The following is a 16498-nucleotide window of genomic DNA, read 5'->3' as shown; positions in this document are numbered from 1 at the left end:
CCCTAGTTTAACTACCTCTCCCCACTACACCGGTACTGTACACCCTAGTTTAACTACCTCTCCCCACTACACCGGTACTGTACACCCTAGTTTAACTACCTCTCCCCTCTCCCCACTACACCGGTACTGTACACCCTAGTTTAACTACCTCTCCCCACTACACCGGTACTGTACACCCGTTTAACTACCTCTCCCCTCTCCCCACTACACCGGTACTGTACACCCGTTTAACTACCTCTCCCCTCTCCCCACTACACCGGTACTGTACACCCGTTTAACTACCTCTCCCCTCTCCCCACTACACCGGTACTGTACACCCGTTTAACTACCTCTCCCCTCTCCCCACTACACCGGTACTGTACACCCGTTTAACTACCTCTCCCCACTACACCGGTACTGTACACCCGTTTAACTACCTCTCCCCTCTCCCCTCTCCCCACTACACCGGTACTGTACACCCTAGTTTAACTACCTCTCCCCACTACACCGGTACTGTACACCCTAGTTTAACTACCTCTCCCCACTACACCAGTACTGTACACCCTAGTTTAACTACCTCTCCCCACTACACCGGTACTGTACACCCTAGTTTAACTACCTCTCCCCACTACACCGGTACTGTACACCCTAGTTTAACTACCTCTCCCCTCTCCCCACTACACCGGTACTGTACACCCTAGTTTAACTACCTCTCCCCACTACACCGGTACTGTACACCCTAGTTTAACTACCTCTCCCCACTACACCGGTACTGTACACCCTAGTTTAACTACCTCTCCCCACTACACCGGTACTGTACACCCTAGTTTAACTACCTCTCCCCTCTCCCCACTACACCGGTACTGTACACCCTAGTTTAACTACCTCTCCCCACTACACCGGTACTGTACACCCGTTTAACTACCTCTCCCCACTACACCGGTACTGTACACCCGTTTAACTACCTCTCCCCACTACACCGGTACTGTACACCCCTGTTTAACTACCTCTCCCAACTACACCGGTACTGTACACCCCTGTTTAAATACCTCTCCCCTCTACACCGGTACTGTACACCCCTGTTTAACTACCTCTCCCCACTACACCGGTACTGTACACCCCTGTTTAACTACCTCTCCCCTCTCCCCACTACACCGGTACTGTACACCCGTTTAACTACCTCTCCCCTCTCCCCACTACACCGGTACTGTACACCCCTGTTTAACTACCTCTCCCCACTACACCGGTACTGTACACCCCTGTTTAACTACCTCTCCCCACTACACCGGTACTGTACACCCTAGTTTAACTACCTCTCCCCACTACACCGGTACTGTACACCCTAGTTTAACTACCTCTCCCCACTACACCGGTACTGTACACCCCTGTTTAACTACCTCTCCCCACTACACCGGTACTGTACACCCGTTTAACTACCTCTCCCCTCTCCCCACTACACCGGTACTGTACACCCCTGTTTAACTACCTCTCCCCTCTCCCCTCTCCCCACTACACCGGTACTGTACACCCCTAGTTTAACTACCTCTCCCCACTACACCGGTACTGTACACCCCTAGTTTAACTACCTCTCCCCACTACACCAGTACTGTACACCCTAGTTTAACTACCTCTCCCCACTACACCGGTACTGTACACCCTAGTTTAACTACCTCTCCCCACTACACCGGTACTGTACACCCTAGTTTAACTACCTCTCCCCTCTCCCCACTACACCGGTACTGTACACCCTAGTTTAACTACCTCTCCCCACTACACCGGTACTGTACACCCTAGTTTAACTACCTCTCCCCACTACACCGGTACTGTACACCCTAGTTTAACTACCTCTCCCCACTACACCGGTACTGTACACCCTAGTTTAACTACCTCTCCCCTCTCCCCACTACACCGGTACTGTACACCCCTGTTTAACTACCTCTCCCCACTACACCGGTACTGTACACCCCTGTTTAACTACCTCTCCCCACTACACCGGTACTGTACACCCCTGTTTAACTACCTCTCCCCACTACACCGGTACTGTACACCCCTGTTTAACTACCTCTCCCAACTACACCGGTACTGTACACCCCTGTTTAAATACCTCTCCCCTCTACACCGGTACTGTACACCCCTGTTTAACTACCTCTCCCCACTACACCGGTACTGTACACCCCTGTTTAACTACCTCTCCCCTCTCCCCACTACACCGGTACTGTACACCCGTTTAACTACCTCTCCCCTCTCCCCACTACACCGGTACTGTACACCCCTGTTTAACTACCTCTCCCCACTACACCGGTACTGTACACCCCTGTTTAACTACCTCTCCCCACTACACCGGTACTGTACACCCTAGTTTAACTACCTCTCCCCACTACACCGGTACTGTACACCCCTAGTTTAACTACCTCTCCCCACTACACCGGTACTGTACACCCCTGTTTAACTACCTCTCCCCACTACACCGGTACTGTACACCCCTGTTTAACTACCTCTCCCCACTACACCGGTACTGTACACCCCAGTTTAACTACCTCTCCCCACTAAACCGGTACTGTACACCCCAGTTTAACTACCTCTCCCCACTACACCGGTACTGTTTACCCCTGTTTAACTACCTCTCCCCTCTCTCCACTACACCGGTACTGTTTACCCCTGTTTAACTACCTCTCCCCACTACACCGGTACTGTACACCCATTTAACTACCTCTCCCCACTACACCTTGTACTGTTTACCCCTGTTTAACTACCTCTCCCCACTACACCGGTACTGTACACCCCAGTTTAACTACCTCTCCCCACTACACCGGTACTGTACACCCCTGTTTAACTACCTCTCCCCTCTCCCCACTACACCGGTACTGTACACCCATTTAACGACCTCTCCCCACTACACCTTGTACTGTTTACCCCTGTTTAACTACCTCTCCCCACTACACCGGTATTGTATACCCCAATTTAACTACCTCTGCACACTACACCGGTACTGTACACCCCTGTTTAACTACCTCTCCCCACTACACCGGTACTGTACACCCCTGTTTAACTACCTCTGCACACTACACCGGTACTGTACACCCCTGTTTAACTACCTCTCCCCTCTCCCCACTACACCGGTACTGTACACCCGTTTAACTACCTCTCCCCTCTCCCCACTACACCGGTACTGTACACCCGTTTAACTACCTCTCCCCTCTCCCCACTACACCGGTACTGTACACCCGTTTAACTACCTCTCCCCTCTCCCCACTACACCGGTACTGTACACCCTAGTTTAACTACCTCTCCCCACTACACCGGTACTGTACACCCTAGTTTAACTACCTCTCCCCACTACACCAGTACTGTACACCCTAGTTTAACTACCTCTCCCCACTACACCGGTACTGTACACCCTAGTTTAACTACCTCTCCCCACTACACCAGTACTGTACACCCTAGTTTAACTACCTCTCCCCACTACACCGGTACTGTACACCCTAGTTTAACTACCTCTCCCCACTACACCGGTACTGTACACCCTAGTTTAACTACCTCTCCCTCTCCCCACTACACCGGTACTGTACACCCTAGTTTAACTACCTCTCCCCACTACACCGGTACTGTACACCCGTTTAACTACCTCTCCCCTCTCCCCACTACACCGGTACTGTACACCCGTTTAACTACCTCTCCCCTCTCCCCACTACACCGGTACTGTACACCCGTTTAACTACCTCTCCCCTCTCCCCACTACACCGGTACTGTACACCCGTTTAACTACCTCTCCCCTCTCCCCACTACACCGGTACTGTACACCCGTTTAACTACCTCTCCCCTCTCCCCACTACACCGGTACTGTACACCCTAGTTTAACTACCTCTCCCCACTACACCGGTACTGTACACCCTAGTTTAACTACCTCTCCCCACTACACCGGTACTGTACACCCTAGTTTAACTACCTCTCCCCACTACACCGGTACTGTACACCCTAGTTTAACTACCTCTCCCCACTACACCGGTACTGTACACCCGCTTCCCTACCTCTCCCCTCTCCCCACTACACCGGTACTGTACACCCGTTTAACTACCTCTCCCCTCTCCCCACTACACCGGTACTGTACACCCGTTTAACTACCTCTCCCCTCTCCCCACTACACCGGTACTGTACACCCCTGTTTAACTACCTCTCCCCACTACACCGGTACTGTACACCCCTGTTTAACTACCTCTCCCCACTACACCGGTACTGTACACCCTAGTTTAACTACCTCTCCCCACTACACCGGTACTGTACACCCTAGTTTAACTACCTCTCCCCATTACACCGGTACTGTACACCCTAGTTTAACTACCTCTCCCCTCTCCCCACTACACCGGTACTGTACACCCCTGTTTAACTACCTCTCCCCTCTCCCCACTACACCGGTACTGTACACCCCTGTTTAACTACCTCTCCCCACTACACCGGTACTGTACACCCCTGTTTAACTACCTCTCCCCACTACACCGGTACTGTACACCCTAGTTTAACTACCTCTCCCCACTACACCGGTACTGTACACCCTAGTATAACTACATCTCCCCACTACACCGATACTGTACACCCTAGTTTAACTACCTCTCCCCTCTCCCCACTACACCGGTACTGTACACCCCTGTTTAACTACCTCTCCCCACTACACCGGTACTGTACACCCCTGTTTAACTACCTCTCCCCACTACACCGGTACTGTACACCCGTTTAACTACCTCTCCCCACTACACCGGTACTGTACACCCCTGTTTAACTACCTCTCCCAACTACACCGGTACTGTACACCCCTGTTTAACTACCTCTCCCCTCTACACCGGTACTGTACACCCCTGTTTAACTACCTCTCCCCACTACACCGGTACTGTACACCCCTGTTTAACTACCTCTCCCCTCTCCCCACTACACCGGTACTGTACACCCGTTTAACTACCTCTCCCCTCTCCCCACTACACCGGTACTGTACACCCCTGTTTAACTACCTCTCCCCACTACACCGGTACTGTACACCCCTGTTTAACTACCTCTCCCCACTACACCGGTACTGTACACCCTAGTTTAACTACCTCTCCCCACTACACCGGTACTGTACACCCTAGTTTAACTACCTCTCCCCACTACACCGGTACTGTACACCCCTGTTTAACTACCTCTCCCCACTACACCGGTACTGTACACCCCTGTTTAACTACCTCTCCCCACTACACCGGTACTGTACACCCCTGTTTAACTACCTCTCCCCACTACACCGGTACTGTTTACTCCTGTTTAACTACCTCTCCCCACTACACCGGTACTGTTTACCCCTGTTTAACTACCTCTCCCCACTACACCGGTACTGTACACCCCAGTTTAACTACCTCTCCCCACTAAACCGGTACTGTACACCCCTGTTTAACTACCTCTCCCCACTACACCGGTACTGTACACCCCAGTTTAACTACCTCTCCCCACTACACCGGTACTGTTTACCCCTGTTTAACTACCTCTCCCCTCTCTCCACTACACCGGTACTGTTTACCCCTGTTTAACTACCTCTCCCCACTACACCGGTACTGTACACCCATTTAACTACCTCTCCCCACTACACCTTGTACTGTTTACCCCTGTTTAACTACCTCTCCCCACTACACCGGTACTGTACACCCCTGTTTAACTACCTCTCCCCTCTCCCCACTACACCGGTACTGTACACCCATTTAACTACCTCTCCCCACTACACCGGTACTGTTTACCGCTGTTTAACTACCTCTCCCCACTACACCGGTACTGTTTACCCCTGTTTAACTACCTCTCCCCACTACACCGGTACTGTACACCCTAGTTTAACTACCTCTCCCCACTACACCGGTACTGTACACCCCTGTTTAACTACCTCTCCCCACTACACCGGTACTGTACACCCCTGTTTAACTACCTCTCCCCACTACACCGGTACTGTACACCCCTGTTTAACTACCTCTCCCCACTACACCGGTACTGTTTACTCCTGTTTAACTACCTCTCCCCACTACACCGGTACTGTTTACCCCTGTTTAACTACCTCTCCCCACTACACCGGTACTGTACACCCCAGTTTAACTACCTCTCCCCACTAAACCGGTACTGTACACCCCTGTTTAACTACCTCTCCCCACTACACCGGTACTGTACACCCCAGTTTAACTACCTCTCCCCACTACACCGGTACTGTTTACCCCTGTTTAACTACCTCTCCCCTCTCTCCACTACACCGGTACTGTTTACCCCTGTTTAACTACCTCTCCCCACTACACCGGTACTGTACACCCATTTAACTACCTCTCCCCACTACACCTTGTACTGTTTACCCCTGTTTAACTACCTCTCCCCACTACACCGGTACTGTACACCCCTGTTTAACTACCTCTCCCCTCTCCCCACTACACCGGTACTGTACACCCATTTAACTACCTCTCCCCACTACACCGGTACTGTTTACCCCTGTTTAACTACCTCTCCCCACTACACCGGTACTGTTTACCCCTGTTTAACTACCTCTCCCCACTACACCGGTATTGTATACCCCAATTTAACTACCTCTGCACACTACACCGGTACTGTACACCCCTGTTTAACTACCTCTCCCCACTACACCGGTACTGTACACCCCTGTTTAACTACCTCTGCACACTACACCGGTACTGTACACCCGTTTAACTACCTCTCCCCACTACACCGATATTGTAAACCCCAGTTTAACTTACTGTCAATATAGGACAGAGTGCTGTATAAACATAATGTTTTTACTGCAGAAACAGTGGTAAATTATTATTTGGGGAGAGAGAAAACAGATATTTTATCTTCCTCTTTTTTCCTCTCCCTCGCTCTTTCTCTGGTCCATTGTTGGCTCATTAACTGTCACTTTCAATGGGGAGGGGGTGTGTGAAGTAAAACGAGGGGGTGTCTCCTCCTTGACAACAATACTCGTCAAGTTTGGTGATTTGTGTGCTTTTGGCACAATGAGGTATGTTAATAAAATCTTCGAAAATTGACATGGTGGTGGCCAGGTTGGAGAAGATCCCCGCCCAATGGGCTATTAAACATTAGCATTAAGCAGGGCCCAAAGCCTCACCAGAGTGAGTGGGTGAGAGCTTGCCTGGCAACCTGCGAGCTGCAAACCATCCAAACCCCCTCTCGTACTGGCTTTGGTTCACAATTATAACCCTCATTATCTACTAACCAAACCAACCATCTGTGTGATAAATCAGAGACCTAGCCTGACGAATCGCACTGTCGTCCGCCACATACTTTAGTCCGACTCTGCCATCGTTGAAATTGTTAGTGGTGAAGAGGGGCGTTGTACAAAACAACGTCATCAGCGATTGGATGGTCTCTAACAAATCAAAGTATCAAAGCCAATGACGGGTTTTTTCAAACCGCCGCTGTACCCATGTGTGCTCCGGCTCTGGCCGAACCCATCGGTTTCTGGACCATTCAGACGGCCGCGAATGTGTTGGCATTCGGTTAAGGGTCGGGGAGGTACTCAGATCCAGACTCACTGCGGAGAGGAAACTAACATCCGTGGGTGTGGCGTAACGTTTGGCCAGAGCAAGGAGTCTGGGTAGCCAGGCAACCAGATACCCCCTGTGTGCTTAATGCTGGAACAGTCTTTCAGAAAAGTTCATAAAGACTGCTACTTTACTGAGTTACACTCATAATTTAAGGTGTACAAAATAGAAATATGATTGGAATGATTACATCCATGCAATGGTCTTTAAGTGTTTGTTAACTCTGCTCTGTCCTCTCTGGCCTTCTCTGGTCCTGATGCGGTCTGGTTGTGGTTCCCTTGCGGTCCAGATGAGTGGGGGTGTTCTCAGTAGACAGTGTGTGGAAGCCATGCTGAGGCTCTATGGCCCGGTCCAGCAGTTCTGGCGCTCCTTGAGGCAAAACTTTGTTACCTTGGACCACAACCACAGTGGCAAAATCTCCATCAAGGAATTCAGAAAGGTATAGTCCAACAATCTACTGTTTGACCATTATTTAAAAAGCTGTTTACTAATAACACGTCACACACACACACACACACACACCAGATAATCCTGATTGTGTATTTCTACAGGTACTAAGGCAGTTCAGAGTGAACCTATCTGAGGAAGAATTCTTCCACCTCACCTCTTTCTTTGACAAGAACACTACGGGGAAGATCTCCTACAATGACTTCCTACGGGGCTTCCTACACTGACCTCTAACCTCTGCCCTCTAACTATGGCCCTACTGTAGGCTCCTGTGAAGGTTTAGCTAGTTATCACTGATAAATCAGTCCATATTGATCGCTATAATTTTACTGCACCACTGAGTGAAGGAGGGATACACAGTATTATTACAAAATCATGTCATATAAATTAAAACATATAAAGTGATGTATTATATAAAATATATATTGTCGAGGGTTTTCTCCCAATATCTTCCCCTGGCATATCTACAGCTTTTTCTCCCTCTAGCATACCGATTTATCTCTCCGCTGTATGACTTTATGATACTGATTGCTTTCCGAACCAAACCCAACCAAATAAAGTGCTTTTGGATGATGTACGGACGCTGCAACATGCAGGGGGACTGTCTTTGTTCCCATCTGACGGGAAACGAAATGGATGACAAGGAGAAGGAGAGGGCGTTTGTCATTCATGAGATAGACGGCATCACCGTTGCAAGACAGAACCCAGAGAGAGAGAGAGAGAGATCATTATCTAAATAATCTACAGAAAGATGGAGAGAGTGAACAACCGAAGGGGCCAATGGAGATGGAGTGTGAGACCATGAAAAGATAGAGAGGGAGGGATAGAAGGAAAATAAAGAGAGAGAGGAGATGGGAGTCTATATGATAGGTACTGTATTAATGGTGTAAAGCGAAAAGCCATCCGCAAATAAATTACCCCATCTCCTCCGGGATTACTAATGTAATTATTTGAACGAGGGTTCTCATTAGAATGTGCAGAGGTGTGGAAGAACCAAGCTATCAAATGAGAGATGAGGAACCCAGGTTTAGACACTGGAAATTAACTCTGGTCCCGGCTCACTTAATTGATATGAGACACATACGTTTGATTGGTGCAAAAGAGCCAAGCTGAAAAAGAAACAATCACCACACTTTTTTTTTGCCACAGAACAAAAGAAAAGAAAGGAGGAAAACTTACACAAAGAAAGAGTGTGGGGAAGAAAAGGAGCGATGATCCATTGGTCACAGATAAGGTTTAATTCAATTTGTGTAGATAATCTCTCAGAAAACCAGAAGCAGGTAGTTTTAAGAAAGGTATTTTACATTTACAGAGTTGTCTCCAGGGGCAACACATTATACAATACCATTCTAAAATGGTTGGATTTTTCTTCTTTTCACATTAAAAAATATTGTACATCCTTAAAGCAATAAAAAAATCCCAATAGTTAGTATATCCCAAACAATGGTAACAACGATATACAATACAAGCAGATTGTCATCAGAAGTTATTAGATTCAGAACAGCATGCCCCAAGGAACGAACAAGAAATACAACAGCAAAACTTGAGTTTTCAAAGAAAACAGGAAATACAGAATACAGCTATTGAGGCACAGTGCATAAAAAGTGAGACATTTCAAAGTTATGGTTGAAAGAGAATAGTAAGAAATGCCCAAAAACAAACAGACATTTTCCCCTGCAGAAACCTTTCAAAGAAAAGAAGATGATACAGGCACTGACTCCCCCCCTCGTTTAAGCATGTTCTCAGAATGCTTACCCCCTGGCTCTATCCACACGCACACAGGTATACGTACACATACACACACTTACCTGTAAACATTCTATCCTATTCTTTGTATTCCTACAACAGCCCACTAGTCTGCCCCATTAAGACATAACCCAGCTAGCAGAATGTGCAGAACAGCAGTGAAACACCAGTGACCCTGGGAATAAAACGTAGCCAGAGGGGATGTTCATATATAATGTCTGAGAGCAGAGAGATCAAACGGGGATGTAGTCTTGTTATGCTAACCACACTTTGAGCTCAGCTAGCCAACCAAAGACTTTGGCTGCCAGACGAGCAGAGGAAGGAAGCTCATTCACAAGTGCTTTAGAAAGAAAAATGTTACCCTTTTTTACGCAGACAACTGCTTGACAACATGAGAGAGTTAATAATAGTGTGGGTAACCCCGTGCAGTCTAAAAAATTATATTTAATTTAGAGCTGGTTAAATAATGGGCAGAACACATGTTGGGTTAATTTTGACCAAGCCAATTGGGTTGCATGAATGACCCAACATGTTGGGATTACCCAAACATGGGTTAATGTAACCATCAGTTGGGTGTTTTTGACTCATGCTGGTTGACCTAGAAGCTGGGTATTTTTTTACGTAATCCTTAGGTTATTTTCAGGAGGCATGGTTTATTAGGGGCGTGGCTTTCAGCTAGAGCTTATTGGCCACCCGTGAGAGTAAATGTCATTCCTGTACATCATTTTAAACGTACATACTGCAAATTACAATGTCAATAACATGTTTTTCACACATTCTTTTGTAATATTAAGATGATTTATTATAAGGTATACCATCTTACTGCCTAATAAGGTATACCACCTTATTGTATCCCAACAATGGGACTTATGTAGGTTTTAGGGAACTTATACACTTCTGTGAGCGTCATTGAAGCTACAAAATTTTAAATGTTCAACCTTAATATGTCATAACTATGCAACAGAACAGATGAATAGGAATGACATTTACTCTCATGGGTGGTTAAAAATAACTATCTGAAAGCCACGCCCCTACTAAACTACACCTCCAGTCTTCTGATCTGACCCGCTGGGTCATATCTCAATAACCCAGCACCAATAACCCAGCATCAATAACCCAGCACCAATAACCCAGCATCAATAACCCAGCATCAATAACCCAGCACCAAAAACCCAGCACCAATAACCCAGCACCAAAAACCCAGCATCAAAAACCCAGCATCAAAAACCCAGCATCAATAACCCAGCAGTTTCTAAAGAAAACAACTCAGCAGTTGAGTCAACCAAACAACCCAGCATTTTTTAGAGTGTAACATAGTGCAGATATTATTATACAGTAATACGTATTTATTAGCCTATATAAGAAAGAACTGAACTTAGAATAAAATGTAAACATTGTTTCTGCACTGGCTCTTCTTTTAACAACACACACACATATTTAACAACATCTGAAGTAGTCCTTGATTGCTAACATGTTTTTACAATGACAGGTGATGTAGATGTACAGTTCCAACTTCTTGACCAGTTACGGTACATTAGGCCTACACCTCATCGTCATCCATTGGTCCACTAAGAGTTCAAAGTTCATGCACATGATACATCTCTCGCAGAAAGGGCACCATGGAGCAGCGAGAACATTCCAGACACCGCTGCTTCTGTACAGGGTCGGGAGCGAACACATTTGCCAATCCGCTCTGTTGGTTATTACGTATTTCCAGTATTCCGTACTCGGAATCAAAATCTTGCAGGCTTCCCGGCCGGTGACCTTGGAATAAACTTGTCAGGATCACGGCACATGAGCCAGGGATGAGACGGTGAGCTGATTACACATGCAACGAGGGATGGAGGGGGGAAGAAGGAGAGGGGAAAAAAACAGAAGAAGGGAAGAGAGGAAGAGAAGAGATCCCTCTCCCCCGCTTACTGAGAGTTGTAATGAGACCCAGGGGCGTTTGACACCTATACTCACACACAGTCTGTGGCAGAGACCTCCCGTTGCCCTCACACACACACTTTGATCTCACACACACACACAAACCACCATGCCCAAGGCCTGAGAGAGAGAGAGAGAGAGAGAGTGGAGAGTGAAACAAGAGGTGCAGATGAAAAGAGGGATCAAGAGAAAAAGGGATGAGGGGAAAGCAGTGTTTTAATCTGCAGTGCAGGAAGTGTGATATCAGAGTACTGTCAGGGGTATCCATTCTGTGCTGGCAAACAGCTCCACAAAGTCAAACATGGACATTGGGTTAATGTTCTGAAACCCTACTGGTAAGTGTTCAATCACTCCCCAGGGAAGGTCTCAAATGAAGGGTGGACCACACTGTCACAATGTCAAAACGTCACCACTGAGCAACTTCCACTGGTGGCTTAACAGAGTCCTCTATGAGGAAGCAAGAGAGAATGAGAGTTATCCAGTGTCTTCTTCTGAGAGAAAGACTGTGAGTTCAAACAGTGACACTGTTCCCCTGTCCTCTTCTCGACCTGACAGCCAGGTCAGATTGTCAGTGCAGTAGAAGTGCAACAGAAGATTTACAGACTAATGCTGACATGTCCATATGAGAGATGAGGCATCTGGGGTCTGTCTTTTGCCTTACTTTAGAGTTTCTAAGAGCTTTTGTTGAAATAAAGGAATGACAGTACATAAAATAACATTAATGGATTTGCTAAGTGAGGATTTGCAACAGCGCCTGTCTCTTTAGACACACACATCGTCCATCAGAGACTTGCGCTTGTGTGTGTTGTGCTACACACACACACACACACACACACACACACACACACACACACACACACACACACACACACACACACACACACACACACACACACACACACACACACACACACACACACAGACAGACAGACAGACAGCATCCATTAGAGCCTTGAATATATACAGTACACCACCACACCTGCCCACCACCCTCACCTACCTGCCTTCCCACCACTTGGCTCCTGATTGGAGGGGGGCTCAGCAGGGCGGGGCTTCTCTAGTCATGTGGTCCTGGCCGGATTGGGCAGGTCGAAGACGATGGGCGGGTTCATGGGCTGGAAGTTGACGGTGCAGGCCGAGGCGTTGACGAACGTGGTGGTGCCGTCTGTCATCATACCATAACCTGGAGGAGGTAGAGGAGAGAGGAGGGGAGACGACTGTTAGAGAGGGAGAGAAAGACAGACTGACAGTAACACTCATTTGTTCATTGACTTCTTTACACTCTCTCTACATTTCCCTTTATTGACAGAACTAGCCACATCTAACTCTGACAGCGGCAACTGCATCTCGTTTGACATGAAGCAAATGTTTTACAGGTGAGATACTTTCTGCTTTTTCGATCACTCAGAATGAACTGGTCTGATGTAGAGAATGTGTGACAAATGACAAAAGCTACAATTCCTTTTCTCTCCCTTCTTCCTTGCTCCCAATCTATCTCAGTCACTCCACACGCAGGGCTAAATCCGGCCTGTTCCTCTCTGTGTGAATCTGATTTAGTTACTAATCTGGTCCTCTCCGAAGGGGCCATGGTGCTCCAGGGGACACACGCTGACCTGCTAACCCCAAAATATAATGTATCAGCCTGGAGACAAGGCCTCCCAGTCCCCCCTGGCCTGGATGAGATACTGCAGTACCACTTACAGGTATAATATATGACTAGAATTAAATACAGCCTCGTTGCAAGAGTCCATAAACGAGTCATAATGATGTATTCCAAAGACCTTGACCTACAAGATCAATAATCTGATTTAAATATGCAGGCTTGTGTAGCAGTATGAGAAACCTCATTCATACAGAATGAAAGTGTGTGTGTGTGTATGTGTGTGTGTGTGTGTGTGTGTGTGTGTGTGTGTGTGTGTGTGTGTGTGTGTGTGTACCTTCGTGGATGTGTCCGAACACGTGCAGCTTGGGCTGTACTCTCCTCTGGACAGTGTTGAGCAGCTCCATACAGCCCACCCGCTGCATCTTCTTAGGAACCCAGTCCAGGAACCCTACAGAGACAGCAACACAACACACGTCAATAACCACATAGGAAACACTGGTGCTATAACATACGGACACATACTACACCCTGTATACACATCACTCCACAATACTATAATGCACTAGTCCAGAAGCCCTGTAGAGAATGGAGATGACTTACACACACACATTCTGCTACACATACCGCTGCACTTTGCTACACACAGGGTGACACGGGTGAGAGAGAGAGAGACTGATTTAGTGCCACTTCTACAGGAAGCATTCTGCTGAGTCTATAGAAACACTATCGGGACTGGTCTTTCTTGTGCCATGCACACGTTGGTGGTGGATGGCGTGACACACCCTCATACACAAAGTGCTTTGAAATCTAGTGAAAAGCTCGAAATAAGTAAACGCAATTCGACTAAAAACCCGTTGGGTTACTTTACAAGTCTGTGGAGACTTTTGTGATGTGGAGAGTAATGGCTCTGTCTCCATTTCTGGACACTCAACTAATTCTCTGCTGGTTTTAAAGCAGCTGGTGAGTAAACAGCATTTATACAGATGTTTCTCTCCTGTGTAACTTCCTCCTCAGCGCTAGATAAAAAGAGGCCATATTTCTCCTCTCCTCCATCTCCGTTCCATCGCGCCCCATAAAAGACGAGGGGTTTTGCCGCAGTGCGAACGAACGGCGTCTCACTCTTTTTCTCGGTCCCCTTCCGTCTAGCCCTCGCTTTCTGTTGTATCTTTCTCTTCCTCTCTCTCTAGACTGACGGTCTCTCTGTAGTTCTCTGTCCCTCGCTCTCTTCTTCTCTTGCTCTCTGCATTCTCCCCCACCCCTTTCTCCCTCTCTCTCCTTCTCCTCCCCAGCCTCCTCTCTCTTGCTCTGTCTCTCCTTCATCCCCACCTCTTTCTCCCTCTCTCTCTCTCTCCCCCTGTCTTTGTCTCTCCCTCTAATAGGCATTAGTGGCCCGCTGTAGATGCTCCATATGCCGGTAGCTTATGAGGAGAGGGGAGCTGGAGACACTTGGCTAAACTGAACGGAAAATAACTCCCTGTGTTTAGAGGCGAGACGCCACGCAGCAGCCACAGAAATCAATCACACACACTCGTCTGAGCATCTCCCAGCTGCAGCGGGAGATGGGCTGTGAAAGTGTGTGTGTGTTATGCAAATGTGTATGTAAGTGTGGGTAGATGTTTACACGAGGATGATAACAGGAATAAATTACAGATTATTCAAAAAGAATTACTTATTTGACAGTCTATCAAAGCATGTGCGTGTGACTGTGTGCATATGTGCGTATGTATGGAACGTGTGTGCGGTGACGTCTCATGATTGTGTCCCCCAGGTGTAATGTCTCCCTTACCCAGTGGGGGGCAGTGTGTGACCAGTATGTCGGTGGAGTCGGGTATCTGGTTCCACTTGTCCAGCAGAGCCTGACCTCTTGGCAGGTTGAACCCCCAGCCATAGTACCATGGCTGCCTGGCTCAGAGAAAGAGAGAGGACAGAGATTAATACAGTATATCATATCAACTGTCAACACAATCACCCATCAGATCATCATCTCTAATAAGGTTGAGCCCTGCGGGGTGAGAGCCCTGCTGGGGGAGAGATTAACAGCCAAAATGGCACTTAACCTCTGAACCTCAATCATCTGCTCTGACAAATCAAAGACTACTGCTGCCACGTACAAAGTGCAACAGCATAAATTAGACAGAACCTTAGAGACGCAGGCAGAAACTCTAGGCTACAAAACCTCACAGCCTCAACATTAAACATTAATGTCCGCTTGATTCAACAGTCGGCATTGGAGCCTTCCAGGACGGGAGGGGAAAGGAGAAGAGAGAAAAGAAGAGGAAGAGAGGGACTTGACAGCTGGGTCCGTGTCCCTTCACTTTGATAGCGGACGCCTCTGGTGGGTGAGTGACGGTGGAGAAATTAACATGTCACTAACAATGAGTCCTCAGATCCATCTTCCTCTGTACCGTAAGGCGAGCCACGCGTGTGTAACCACGTTGACGCCGCCGTTAGCTCTCGTACCGCCGTCTTTTTTTAATTTGCAGAGAGCAGTCACTGGAAAAGCCAACTTTTATCGGCGCCACGCCGTCCGTCGCTTCAGTGGAACATCAGATGGAGGGTGTTTTATCATTTCCTGCCCGTCTGTGTATGTATGCAAGCGAGTGTGTGTGTGTGTGTGTGTGTGGGGGGGGGGCGCACACACATGTACACGCACATACACATACTTCATTAAAAAGACCTAGTGGTATAATACAGCAGGATACATTTGGTGATGGTCCCAACCCTGGGGTCACTGCCTGAGAGAGGTTATGGAGACATAGTGAGAGATGCATCATGGGAAACGCTGTCCCATTTCAGCTTGAATCTACTCCACTAAATTTCCATCACTTCGGGACATCAGAGCCTAAACACTTGATGAAACATCTGAAGTTCCCAGTGAACGCAATTTCAATAATTTACACAGTGAATTTTAAAATGTTTAAATTGGCCTGAGCATATTAATTGGGCCGGTTAAATATTCATGTCCGTCTTAACATGGATGTCTCAATTAAAATGAGATGAGCTGCCAGTCTCATCTGCGTTCGAAATGGCACCCTATTCCCTAGTGCACTACTTTTGACCAGAGCTATATTGGGAATAGAGTGGCATTTGAGACGCAACCCATCCATCCCCTCTTCATATCTGAATGGAGAGATGAAGAACAAGCGAGAGATGAGAGACGGAGGAAAAGCACTTTGCTCTGGTAATCGCTATTGGACTGTAATTTCCCTAACAGAGGATTATATAAAGAGAGAGAGAGATAGAGAGA

General features: G+C 47.6%; 2 protein-coding genes across 3 annotated transcripts in view; one reads left to right on the top strand and one right to left on the bottom strand.

The window, feature by feature from the left end:
* The window catches only part of efcab6 (EF-hand calcium binding domain 6), an 86289-nt gene extending 77484 nt beyond the window's left edge, over window positions 1-8805 (top strand). Inside the window, exons 27-28 of the mRNA XM_071386204.1 lie at window positions 7816-7965; window positions 8078-8805. Of these exons, the coding sequence (XP_071242305.1) occupies window positions 7816-7965; window positions 8078-8200 (273 nt within the window). The 3' untranslated portion in view covers window positions 8201-8805. The remainder of the gene's footprint in view (window positions 1-7815; window positions 7966-8077) is intronic.
* A 387-nt stretch (window positions 8806-9192) lies between these two features.
* LOC139565734 (metallophosphoesterase domain-containing protein 1-like) overlaps window positions 9193-16498 on the bottom strand; it is a 37371-nt gene continuing 30065 nt past the window's right edge. Inside the window, exons 5-8 of one of the 2 annotated variants that reach the window (XM_071386242.1) lie at window positions 15038-15153; window positions 13586-13699; window positions 12649-12831; window positions 9193-12458 (exon numbers count right to left, since the gene is read on the bottom strand). In XM_071386242.1, coding sequence (XP_071242343.1) covers window positions 12710-12831; window positions 13586-13699; window positions 15038-15153 — 352 coding nt within the window. In that variant the 3' untranslated portion in view covers window positions 9193-12458; window positions 12649-12709. The remainder of the gene's footprint in view (window positions 12459-12648; window positions 12832-13585; window positions 13700-15037; window positions 15154-16498) is intronic. The other variant, XM_071386243.1, reaches the window with a different exon arrangement.

Source organism: Salvelinus alpinus, chromosome 37 (genome assembly GCF_045679555.1).
Source record: "Salvelinus alpinus chromosome 37, SLU_Salpinus.1, whole genome shotgun sequence".
In the NCBI taxonomy this organism is placed as follows: Eukaryota; Metazoa; Chordata; class Actinopteri; order Salmoniformes; family Salmonidae; genus Salvelinus; species Salvelinus alpinus.
The sequence above is the reverse complement of the archived record's forward strand: the minus strand, read 5'-3'. Positions and strand labels throughout refer to the sequence as shown.